This window comes from Musca autumnalis, unplaced genomic scaffold, assembly GCF_047663935.1.
Source record: "Musca autumnalis isolate F117 unplaced genomic scaffold, ASM4766393v1 scaffold_3, whole genome shotgun sequence".
Classification (NCBI taxonomy): Eukaryota; Metazoa; Arthropoda; class Insecta; order Diptera; family Muscidae; genus Musca; species Musca autumnalis.
Window position 1 is genome coordinate 168304418 of NW_027411866.1, and position 13936 is coordinate 168318353.

Consider the following 13936-nt stretch of genomic DNA (forward strand, 5'->3'; position numbering starts at 1 on the left):
ATTGTCAGGTTTTGCTTTTGGCATACCCCTTATAGACGCTGAGATATTTGCTTTGGAATAAAACGTTGACTTTTTCTCAAAATAATTGTTTTGCTCATTCCGACCCCTGAATATTACCCGGTCATCACCAAAAGTAGTCTTCTTCCCCTCTGGGACCCCCATTAACAACCAAAATTTGTTGACGATCCGATGAAAGTTGAGACCTGTAGCGTGATTGGAAGGTTTAGATGGACAGACGGACGGACGGATGGAGGGAGGGACACACAGATCGATTCAGCTCGTCGAGACATTCATATTGGTTTATATAAGTATGTGTCTACGAACATTATTTCGATGCGCTACAAACTTTTTGGCCAAATCGAGCTTATAATACCCTCCCCACATAGTGATGTAGGGTATAATGAATCAGCCAATACCAATTTGCGGAACATTCGAGCCATAATAGAGATAATATAGCACTAGCAGACCCGGGTGCACGTTGCTGGCCCGTCGAATTGAGTTTAAATGACAACTTTTTATGGAATTTATGCTTTGCAATTCAAAAATAGGTGTTTCCTATCTCATTTGTTCGATTCCATTGTCAAACCAAGTTATTCATTGAGGATTTTAAATTTATCAACAACTTTGGTGTGTAACCTATCTTTCTCTTACAGACATTTTCGGATTTTTTCACCCATCAATGCTGTTTATAATTTATTATCGTCCATGTCCCCTATCTTTATCCAAAAACGATCTTATTATAAAAGTTAAAAAATGGTAAAGCCGAATTCTCCCGCTTATTATGACTTATATGTTTTTAGTTTTTAATGACTGATGGAGATATAACATACTTAAAAAGTTGCCGTGATCGGGACTTCAAGCACAATAGGCCCCCGAAGTGCATAACACATATAGAATTTTGGACCGCGGGACTTTACCAAATATTTTCTGAAAATTTCATTAAATTATGTTCAGTAGTTTTAGAAAAATAATATATTGTAAAGGGTGGGCATCGTCATCAATTTTCAAGATATAACATATTTAAAAAAGTGGTCGTGGTCCGATATTTTGGCTCCAGTGTCGGAGACACAACCCTTTTGTCTCCCAAAAATAATTTTGAAATCGATGTAATCATCAGTTTGGCATATTCATATAACGCTTAAAAGAAAGGAGTGGGGAAGTACCCAACCCCTTCATTACCACGGCAAACCTTAAGTATTTGCTGCAAATTTCATGGAAATAGGTTCATCAATTTTCGAGATATAACATATTTAAAAACAAGTGAGCCGAGGCTATAGTCGGGTCGGGGCCGACTATGTGATACCCTACACCACTACCCCTGTGCATAAGCTTTTGACTGGTAAAATTCAAAATATTAAAATTGGAATAGCTTAGCGTCTTTGCTCAATTTTGTTGAAACGCATTTAAGCGCATCGTCAGTACAACTCAAATAAAAAAATGGAAAAGTGGGATCGTTGGGCTTCTTTCTCAGTGAGACCCCCCATGAACCCCCAAAATTTCTTGAGGATCCGATCAATATTCCGACCTGTAGTGTGATTGCACAAAAAATGGAAAAAGGGATGCATACCGACTCTTGCGATATCTCTGTTGTTTGACCACCTATGACAACCTACTTCACATCCTTGTAAAGGTGATATTTTCTATTTTCCTTACAAGGTTTTGCTTTCGATATATCTCTTACAGAAGAGAGATATTCGCTTTGAAATAAAAAGTTGTCCTTTTCTCCAAATAAGTTTTTTTCACATTCCGACCCCTGAATAATATCGGACCATTATCAAAATCAATAGGTTTTTTTCTCTGTGGGACCCCATTAACACCAAAAATTTCAGGACGATCCAATAAAAATTGCGACGTGTAGCGTGATTACAAAAAATTAAAAAAAGGGGATGTATTACCGACTATTGCGATATCTCCGTTATTTGGCCACCTACGCCAACCTACTTTGCATCATTTTCTATTGGAAGGTCCCCAACAAATGCTGTGATATTCGTCATTGTAACTAAATTCGCAAAAATTAAAAGTTGGGTTCTATTAGCAGCTATTGCGATATGTAGCGACAACCTACGTTACATCGTTGCAAAGGAGATATTGTCTACTTTCATTAACAGGTTTTGCTTTTGATATATACGGACACACATAGCCAGATCACTCAGCTCGTCGAGACATATATGGGCCTACGACCATTATTTCGATGCGTTTTTGGCCAAAATCAACTTATAATACCCTCCCCACATAGTGGTGTTGGGTATAAAAATAGGCTGGGTCGGGTCTTTAGACCCCAAATAAGTACCTAGATTAATTAGTATATTTTCAAACCGACACATTCGTTATTATTGCAAATGTAGCGTTTTTTTAATATTCAACATGATGTGCAGCCTAATGGTAAACACTAGCTCTCCACCAAAATTCAGCTTTGTGGGAATTTTTGCTATTTCCCCCTTATACTGGGCTATGTATATTCTCTACAAATTTTCAAAATCGGTTCAATAGTTTTGTAAATATAACATATTTAAAAAAGTGGGCCTGATCATTTTTATACCCTGAGCATTTATGCTAACGAGGGTATATACACTTTCATACGGGCAAAATGTGCCTCATCGAAATAATGGTTTAGCAATGTCCATCCGTCTGTCTGTCTGGCTGGAGCGCACGATAACTCTCAAATGGATCTACCGATTCGGTCGAAAATTTGGCTTTCGTAATATTTTGCCCAAACATAGTTAAAGTTCGAAGATGGGCTATATCGGTCCACTGCTTCCGGTACCTCCCCCACAAAAGTTCTAGAAGGGAGTGACCGATGTAATCCATACTTTGTACATCCTAATATATCTACCAAATATAGATCAGGTTCGAATATAGACTATATTTGCCTACACCTTCTGGTACCTCTCACACAAAATTTCGGATAAGTTCACTTTAAGACCTGCTCTCGAATCACTTTGATTTTTGTTGAAGCGATTTGCAGTTGCTACCTCCATTACGACGGTAAAAGTTTTTTCAGGGGCAAGTCCATATTTCTTCGGAAAACAGCTCGAAAGGTGTAAAAAAACCCTATGTCGCCATATGTGGCGGTCGCAGAGCACGATAACTCTCGAACTGTTCAACCGATTTGGTCCAACATTTGGTCTTCGTCATATTATATCCAAACTTAGTTTCATGGGACAATACTAGTCCACAACTTCCGGTACTTCTCCCCAATATTTAAAAAAATGTCACTATTGCTAGGACGATATCACTTGAATGGGCCAACCAATTTGGTCCAAACTTTGAATCTACTAATATGTATTTTATCAAAATTTAGATTAACTTCTTAAATTTCCCATATCGGTCCTCCCTAAGGATACCTCCCCAACAAAAGTTCAACATTTGTGTTTTAGTGCAGTTAATTCCTAATCCACATTTTTGTCGGCAAGTTCAAATATCCAAAAAGGGCAACAAAATTCTGAAGAGACCTTAAATACATTCGATCTGTCCGTAGGCGAAAGTTTCACTTCACATTGGCTGAGGGTATATAACTGTCGGCAAAGCCGACTGACACTTTTTTACTTGTTCTTTCTATAAAAATCTATGTTGGGTTATTATGAACATTTTAAAAAACATTTATCCTAATGGGTCGAGCCGTTCTCAACTGATGCAATTACAGCCGAACGACATTTGATTTTTATACCCTACACCACTATATGGGGAGGGTATTATAAGTTGGTTTTGGCCAAAAATATTGTAACGCATCGAAATAATGGTCGTAGACCCATACATATACATCAAAATAAATGTCTCGACGAGCTGAGTCGATCTGGCTATGTGGGTCCGTCCGTTTGTCTATATAAAAATGGTAATCACGCTACATGTCGCAATTTTGATCGGATCGTCACCAAATAGGCAAAAAATTTATTTGGACAAAAAGTCAACGATTTTTCTAAAGCGAATATCTCAGCTTCTATAAGGGGTATACCAAAAGCAAAATGAAAGTAGAAAATATCACCTTTCTAATGATGCACAGTGGTTCAGAATCGTTTTTTCCTGGTCAAAATTCTGTAACTTTTGAACGGATAGAAATATATTCATAATTCTTTTTTTGTTAGACAGATAACACAATCAGCTTTCAGACGAATTATAAGCGGTTAAGTTTGGTCTGGTAGTTGCAGAGAAATTCAAGGTCAAATTTAAACTTTTGCGTTATTAAACTATTTTTCATCAAAATATGAGTGTTTTTGTGGTTTTTATATCTTCCTATGTATTAAAGATGGTCAAACACCAACAAATAAACAAAATAATTACCAAAAAAAAACTAAAAAAAAAATTCAAAAAAATTTCGAAAAAGAAAATTTTAAAAAATTTGTAAAAAAAAATTTACCAACAAAATTTAAATTTTTTCAGAAATTAAAAAAAAAATCTCCTTATATAACACTTATAAAAACTCATATACTCAAAAAAGTTGTAATTTGTGTAAAAAAACTGTAATTCATATGGAAACAGTATAGAAAAACACACATTTTTACCCACGTAATTTCAATAAATTGAAAAAAGTGTTAAACGGACGGAACGGGACGGGTACAAAAGTATATATGGACTGGAAGAGGAGACTTTTGGGCATCTTTCTGTGAAAACAGAACTTTGTTCCATGTTGTTCCACAAAAGTTCTAGTCCACTAAATTTGGAATTTCATAAAATTTAGTACCCGAGTAAAAATAAAATAGATCTGAGCTTTAAAATGTTCCCAATTGCGTTACCGAAATTGATGAAATGCTTATAATTTTGAAAAAGGCGCTGAGATATCCCAATTTCCAAAGTTTTATTCTTATACGGATATCTCCGCTTTTAGTAGTCGCATTCCAAAAGGGAAAGCCCGTCAATGGATGAGTAAAATATCACCTTTATTATGATGCAAAATAGGTTTGAATTGTACTGACGAGTATTTCAGCTATGGTGGGATACGTTTCAACAATGAAGACATTCTGAGCTTTAAAATGTTCCCAATTGCGTTACCAAAATTGATGAAATGCTTATAATTTTGAAAAAGGCGCTGAGATATCCCAATTTCCAATTTATGGAATATTATTTCCATCTCAGATATTTCTGCTTCTGTTGGACATATTCCAAGGAGAATTCTTGATAATGAAACTAAACCATCTGAGCTTTAAATTAATTCAAAATGTGGCATTTATGGTAAAATAAAAGAGATATTCAAAAGAAGCTAAGCTATTACAATTTTAATATTTTGAAGTTTTTACTTTAAAGGTCAGCCAAGCTTTCAATCAGTACCATGTAGATGTCGACAGTAGTCAAATATAAAATTAAATATTAATTATTTTGGTTCAGTTCGCCTTAAGTCATTTGGTTTAAAAGCCAGATAGGTGAAAACTTTAGTATCTCCCTAAAATAAATGTTCACGAGAGAGAAGCTTATGCACAGTGGGCGTGGTCAAATCTTCTTCCCTTAAAATCCTAAGTTAGCTTATGACGAACATTTCAAAAAAAATTCTAAATCGGTCCAGTCGTTCTCAGCTGATGCAATTACCAACAAACGACATTTGATTTTCATTTATAAAGATACATATTTTTAAAATGTTCCTTAGTGCGTATGATCGCTGTCATAATGTATACACCAATTCAAGGGAAATTAACTAATCATATTGTTTTCAGCCTCTAGTTAAAAATAAAAATTGTGATCATTGTCAAAATCGTATTGAATCATTTGCAGCATTTGATTACTAGAATAATATATGTTTTTCTTTATGTTTAACAATCTTCCAGCCATTTAAAGAATCTACAAATTTATTCATACTGTCATCCTTGAATTCTTTATTCAAATCAAACAAAATTTTAAACGAAAAAACTGAAAATTTTTCTTTTTTATTTTATTTTAGGTGGAACGAAAACGTCACATCGGTAACGATATTGTGAATATTGTATTCATAGATCAAAGCACAGCAGCCAATGTTGATACGGTTTTGCCAACAATGTTTGATCCCACATGGATAAAAAGCCAATTTACACGTAAGTCAAAATGAACAGCAATCATCGAGTACCTCCGTTTTTTTTTTTCGCACCTTACCAATAACAAATAGCACATCATTCCATAGAAACATGTAAAGAACATTCATAGGCACTATGTGTACCTATGTATATGCAAAACTGTTGGAAACTCAATTTAAATTTTATAACTCTTTTGTTGTAGATATTTTTGCGGTAGTTACGAAACATGAACAAACCTATCGCTTGGCCATATTTTGTGATGAGAATGTGCCACCATTTGGCCCTACACTACCAAACCCACCAGAATTTACAGTAAGTGCAAATGACACATGTGTTACCAATCATAAGACACACACACCCAAACACTCTTATCATGCATGGAAAGCCCATACAATGTTGACCCATATAAAATGAGTATTGATTTTATGATCTGTATATGATATACGTATATACATATGTAGTTGTAAGTAAATACTTAACACCATGTAACGATATACATATGTAAACATATATATTAAAATTGTTGTAACTGTAAGAAGAGCAATTAATTAATCGTTTATAAATTACGAAACAAAGGGGAAAATTATTGTAATGAATAAAACCACAGCTTCTGAATTTGAAATATGAACAATATATATGCAGGTGGTAATAATGGATGCATTTTTGACATGTAACATGTTATGCGTCATGAATTAATAAATTGCATAGTGATTCATTATTGAATTTTACTGGCCAAAAATTCCATATTTCGTCATTGCCGATCAATAAAATAGTGATGCGATTAAAATTAACGTAGCCAAAAAGTTAGATCAAAATATGTAAAGGTGGGGCCGGGACGAGCAAAAAACAAAAAGTTGCTTTAGAAAACAAAAAATTTTGATAAATTTTCGTAAAAACCTGCTATATTCTGTTGCTGTTCTGTTTACACGTGGCATGCTATTGAATGCTTTTTAGGTAGAATTTGGAAGTAAAATAAAAAATGTATTTCTAGTACCATTTCCAATAATTCTGAGATTTGACATATACCACGGTGCTCTTGAAGCAACTTTAAATGAAAGGTGCTTACAGTTGGGAAGTTTTTCCGGATTCTGAAACTGCAATGTTCATACATGAGAAAAATAAAAAAAACAATCGCGGGAGCGCTTTTTAACTAAATCGCGATTCAAGCTGACATTTTTAGGGGTTTTTTAGGTTTTCATGTTTTTGCTTAGAAACCGCAAGTACTATCGAAATGAGACTAAATAAAATGCTGTAGCTATGAAGCAACCACCGTTGTCTCGAAAAGCAGATGCAAATATAGCGATTATAAAACAATAGACCCCCGAAATTCGTCTACATTTGCAGAAAATTGAAATTAGGTTTAGTAGTTTTGGAGAAATAATATATTGAAAAGAGTGGGCATGGTCATCAATTTTCAAGATATAACATATTTACAAAAGTGGGCTTGGTCCGGTATTTTGGCTCCAAATATGTACCTAGTGTACACACAACCCCATTGCCTCCGAAATTTCATGCTGAAACCGATATAATCATAAGTTTGTCTTATAGATATAGCGCTTAAATGAAAGGCATTGGGAATTTACACCACTTCCTTCGAAATTCATAAGATATACATAACAACGCAAACATTGAGCTTTTGCTGTAAATTTGATGAAAATCGGTTCAGTAGTATTGGAGATATAACATAAAAAAAAACAGGCGTGGTCGGGTCTTAAGGCCGCATAGATGTAACTAGATTGTAGATTTTTAAACCGATACATGCGTAAATTTTGCAAATATGTATAACGTTTTTTAAAAATATCGCATAGAGTAGGTACCCCGCCCCTCTGGAATTCAATAAAATATGTAACCTGTTTTTGGGGGGCCATCCCTGTACATTCCCTGAAAATTTCAGGAAAATCGGTTCAGTAGTTTTGTAGATGTAACATATTTCAAAAAGTGGGAGTAGTCAAGTCTTTGGGTCTTAAAAAAGTAGGTAAAGTCGGAGACACAACCACAATTGTCTCGCAAATTAATTTCCAAACCGTAATTATTGTAAATATTGCATTTTAAAAAATAGGGTATAGGGAAAGTACCCCGCAATCTCCGAAACTTCATTTGTAGCCTATTTTCACCGGGGCCATTGCTGTCCATTCCCTGACAATTAACAAGTAAAAAAGCGTTGAGTTCGGCCGGACCAGTCCACAACTTTAATTGGGTACCTAAAAATGTCAGATAATGTACCTAAAATGTGTTCATTCGGCCGACACTTTTATATGTTGCCTATTTTTGGAGGAACCTATGGTGGAGGAGCTTTGTGACAACTGGGAACCGCAAATGACAAATTACATCTAGTTCAGCTAAAAATTTTAGATAAAACCCTCAAAACACCAGAATTCGGGAGGTACCGTTATATAGGGGTTATAACAAAACATGCACCTAGGTTGACAGTTTTTGATGGAGAAGTTTTGTGACAACTGAGAATCTCAAATGTCAATTACTGGTAGTTTGATTAAAAAAAGTAGAACAAATTCCAACTAGTTCGGTTAAAAATTTTAGCTAAAGTCGTCAAAATACCAAAATTTGGCAATTTTTAGTGGAGAAGTTTTTCGAACACTGGGAACCTTAAATGTCAAATAACTCCTAGTTCGTTTAAAAATTGTAGCTAAAATCCTCAAAATACCGAAAATCGGTACGTAACGTTAAATGGAGGCTACACCAAAACTTAGACCTATGATGAATATTTCTAGTGGACTATGATCAATGGGAACTTCAAATGTCAAATAACAGCTAGTTCTGTTAAAAATTGTAGCTAGAATCCTCACAATACCAAAAATCTATACGAAAATATGGACCTAAATTAACAATTCTTGTTGTAGAATTTTTGTTAGCTCTATGCTGACAATTTTTGGTGAAAATATCGGAAATCGGGGGTACCGTTATATGGGGGCTATACCAAAACGTGGTCCGGACATAGATAGATAGATCGACTCAGATAACCTGATCAAGAATATATATATTTTATAGGGTCGCAAATGAGTATTTCAATGCGTTACAAACGGAAAAACAAACTTAATATACCCTCCATGATATTGTGGAGTGTATACATAAAACCTAAGTTGGGTTATGGCAAATATTTCAATAATTATTATTATCCAAAACGATCCAGCCGTTCTCAACTGATGCCATTACCAATGAACGTAATTTGATTTTTATTTTTAAAGATAAAAGTGTGCAAAGGTTGAACCCAAATCAGCCACTCCTTTCGATAGTTGCGTGCAAACCAGCTATTTTAGTTGGGCACAGTTACTTTTTTATGTCCTTCACCACAGTATGGAGGGTATATTAGGTTTGTGCGTAACGCATTCAAATAATCATTTGTCACCCTATAAAAAATATATATTCTTGATCAGGATCAAATTCTGAGTCGACCTATCCGTTCGTCCGTCTGTTGTAATCATTCTAGCATCCACAAAAAATGAGCTTGAACACTATATTTTTGCATCCGAAGATCGGTTATATCGGCCAATGTTTTGGTATAGCTCTACTATAACAATACCTCCCGATAAAAAATGCGTTGAAACGGATGGTCTCGTTGTATGGGGTCTAAACCCAAAGATTGACATATTTTAATAATTTTTGGTACGAAGGACTATGGGGGTTATATGAAGACGTGGAACTATACCGATAAATTTCATGTGTAAAGTTTTATACTAAAAAAGACGAAATTCCAAATTTCAGTCATTCCGGTGTTATAGCCTCATTATAACACCTTCAAAATACAGAAAATCGGGAGGTACGGTTCTATGGGGAATATATGAAGACGTGGATTTATAACGAAAAACTTCAGGTGGAAAGTTTTATACCCCCACCAAAGACTAACTACCAAATTGCAGTAATTTCGGTGGGATATTGAAGTCACAACCTTCAAAATACCGAAAATAGGGAGGTACCGTTCTATGGGCGTTATATGAATGCGTGGATCTATACCGAAAAATTTCAGGTGGAAAGTTTTATACCTCTAACAAAGACGAAATGCCAAATTTCAGCCATTTCGGTGTTTTAATGAGTATAAAGCCTTCAAAATACCGAAAATCGGGAGGTACCGTCCTATTGGGGCTATATGAAGGCGTGGATCTATACCGAAAAATTGCAGATGGAATGTTTTATACCCACAACAAAGACTAACTACCAAATTTCAATCATTTCGGTGGGATATTAAGGTCACAACCTTTCACATACCGAAAATCGGGAGGCACCGTTCTATGGGGCTACATGAAGACGTGGAACTATACCGACAAATTTCACGGGGAAAGTTTTTAACCTCTAACAAAGACGAAATACCAAATTTCAGCCATTTCGGTGTTATAGCATCATTATAACACCTTCAAAATACCGAAAATCGGGAGGTACCGTTCTATGGGCGCTATATGAAGACTTGGACCTATACCGACAAATTTCAGGTGGAGAGTTTTAAACCTCTGATTCCCGAAAATCGGGAGGTAACTTTCTATCCAACTACACCAAGAAATTTCAGGTGGAAAGTTTTTTACCCCCAACGAAGACTATATACCAAATTTCATCCATTTTGGTGTGACAAAATACTGTATCTTGATTTCAACAGACGGACATGGTCGACTTAGAATTTTATGCTGTTCAAGATATATATTTATTTTATAGGGTCTCCCACGAACTTTTCGATGTGTTACAAACGGAATGACAAATTTAATTATACCCTCCATATTACGGTGGAGGGTATAAAAAGGCTTACTTACTTACTTAGTTGACCCATTACAGAAAATTTGTTCCATAGACCGAACTAAGAAAAGATCTCCAATTCTCTCTGTTCAGTGCTTCCTTTTTTGGAATACCGCGCCTTGTCATCTCTTCATCCACTTGTTTTCGCCATGTATTCTTTTGCCTGCCAATTCTCCGTGCACCGACATGTGGCTCGAATTTATACACCATTTTAGCGGGTTCATCATCGCTCATTCTTATTATATGGCCTAGCCAACGCAATCGCTGCATCTCGATACGTTTAACTATATTGATGTCATTGTATAGCAGATACAGCTCGTGGTTCATACGACGTCGATATTCACCGTCAATGCAGATTGGTCCGTAGATCTTTCGAAGATTTTTTCTCTCAAACACGCCAAGCACTGCCTTATCTGCTTGCGCAAGTACCCAGGCTTCGGAACCATACATCAGCACGGGTAGTATCAGTGTTTTGTAAAGCGTTATTTTTGTTTGACGAGTTGTGCCTTTGTTTCCGAAGTGCTTACTTAAGCCAAAGTAGCATCTGTTCGCCAATACAATTATTTTTTTATTTCACAACTGATGTCGTTTGTTGTGTTTACTGCGGTGGCGAGGTATACGAAGTCTTTTACTACCTCAAAATTATAGGAACCAACTTCAACAGTTGGTCCGATCTCAATGGACGCATTGCGCGTCGACACCATCAACTTGGTCTTCTCGCCGTTTACCGCCAGACCCACTTTAGCAGATTCTCCTTCGACCTTCATAAAGGTATCGGTTACTTCTTTTACTGATCGTCCCATGATGTTTATATCATTAGCATAAGCAAGCAACATGTGGCTATTGGTGTAGATTGTGCCACTTCTTTGACGTTTGCCTCTCGTATAACTTTTTCTAGCAGGATGTTGAAAAGATCACACGAAAGGCTGTCTCCTTGCCTGAAACCTCTTTTGGTACAAAACTCTTCGGAGACGTTCTTTCCTATTTTAACTGAAGATCTTGTGTCAGTTAGAGTTATTTTACAAAGCCGAATGAGCTTTGCGGGGATACCAAATTCAGACATGGCTTGGAATACCTTTGATAGGAGTGGACTGTCGAATGCTGCTTTATAATCAACAAAAAGGTGATATGTGTCGATCTGCATCTCTTGGGTCTTCTCTAGGATTTGCCGCAGAGTAAATATCTGGTCAATGGTGGACTTGGCAGGTCTAAAGCCGCATTGGTATGGTCCAATTATCTCGTTGACCATTGGCTTTAGTCTTTCGCACAATATCCCTGACACTATCTTATAGGCAATAGGGAGAAGACTTATGCCCCTATAGTTGGAGCATACAGTCTTATCTCCTTTCTTGTGGACGGGACATAGGATGCTCAGGTTCCAATCGTCGGTTACGCGTTCTTCCTGCCAGATGGTGCTAACTAGCTGATGCATACACCTTATCAGCGCATCGCCAACGTTTTAAACAGCTCCGCTGGTAAGCCATCGGCTCCTGCTGCTTTATTATTCTTCAGCCGGTTGATTGCTGTTTTTACCTCATCTTGGCCGGGCGGTATACATTCTATACCATCTTCTGGGATTGGATCTAAGGCATCATCGTCTTCGCTACTATTGGATACCAGCAGATGGGAGAAATGTTCCTTCCATATCCTGAGCACGCTATCTGTATCTGTTACCAGATTACCTTGCTGGTCTCTACAGGAGGATGTGCCTGTACCAAAGCCATCTGTTTGATGTTTCACTCTTTGGTAAAATTTTCGGACTTCTTTCTGGCTTTTGTACATCTCGATTTTTTCACACTCCCGCTTTTCCATTTCTCTCTTTTTCTTGCGGAAAAGACGTTTCTCTTCTCTCCTTTTCTCCCGATATCTCTCTCGTGCGCTACGCGTTGCTACTGATTGTAAAGTAGCTCTATATGCCGCATTTTTCTCTTCGGTAGCAGTACGACACTCCTGGTCATACCATGAATTCCTTTGTGGAGGTCTCTGGTATCCAAGTACTGATTTTGCGGCTGTTTGCATCGAGTGGGCAATGTTTTGTCATTGTCCTGATATGTTATCGGGACGAGGAGTGCTTTGATTAAGCAGTTGGGACAGTTGAGTGGAATATGCTGTGGCTATGTGTTGTGATTGCAGCTTACCGATGTCCAACTTCCGTATTGTGTCTGTTCGCACTTTGTTTGCTAGTGGTAGTGGTCAGAGTCTATGTTTGCACCTCGGAACGATCGTACATCCAACACGTTTGATGCATGTCTTCCATCTATCACAACGTGATTAATTTGATTTCTTGTTCTTTGATCTGGCGACAGCCAGTTGCCCTTACGAATATCGAGATGCTTAAATCTGGTACTGCTAACTACCATGTTTCTTGCAGCTGCAAAGTCTATCAACCTCATACCATTGTCAGATGTTTCACTGTGGAGACTGAATTTCCCGACTGTTGGGCCAAAGATATTCTCCTTTCCAACTTTGGCATTAAAATCGCCTAGTATAATTTTAATGTCATGGGCCGGGCAACGGTCATAACTTTCTTCTAAGCGCTCGTAAAATATATCTTTGGTCTGTTCGTCCTTTTCTTCAGTGGGAGCATGAGCGCAAATAAAGCTGATGTTGAAGAATGTAGCTTTTATTCGAATTGCAGCAAGTCTTTCATTCACTGGGGTGAAGCTGGATACCAGATGTTTTAGTATCCGACTAACTATGAATCCACAACCAAACTCATGCTTTACGTCATGGCAGCTATAAAACAGTGCGTCACCTTTAGGTGTTGTTGTGACGCCTTTCCCAATCCATCGTATTTCCTTTATGGCAGTGATATCGGTCTTCTACTTTTCAAGTACGTCTGCCAATGCGAAGGCTGCACCTTCTCTATAAAGAGTGCGAACATTCCAGGTGCAGATTCGCAGATCATGGTCCTTAAAACGTTTGCGGGGTTCGTCAACTTTAGAGGGCTTTGTTTTTCTTTTCTTTCGTTTTTTCATAGTAGGTTGTTTTTTCTAGGGGAGGGTTACTAGCCCGACGCCCAAACCCAAGTTTTTAACGTTCTTATGGGTGAACGCGCGGCACATGTTAGCTCACTACCTTTAACGGGTGTTAAAGGTAGTTCCCCAGGTGACACCACGGGGAGGTCAGTGTCCACTTGGGATGAAAGAGGGACCAAGATAGATCCTGGGCTTTGCAATGTTAAAACCGGTCAGGACCGTTGCTTGGTACATTCCATCCCCTAC

At 37.2% G+C, this 13936-nt stretch overlaps 1 protein-coding gene across 11 annotated transcripts in view; it reads left to right on the top strand.

Annotated features, from left to right (window-relative positions):
- Positions 1-13936, top strand: part of LOC141398080 (GTPase-activating Rap/Ran-GAP domain-like protein 3) — a 390292-nt gene that overhangs the window by 351035 nt on the left and 25321 nt on the right. For all 11 annotated transcript variants that reach the window (XM_073975254.1, XM_073975256.1, XM_073975263.1 and 8 more), the window contains 2 exons: positions 5867-5996; positions 6178-6287. In XM_073975254.1, coding sequence (XP_073831355.1) covers positions 5867-5996; positions 6178-6287 — 240 coding nt within the window. The remainder of the gene's footprint in view (positions 1-5866; positions 5997-6177; positions 6288-13936) is intronic.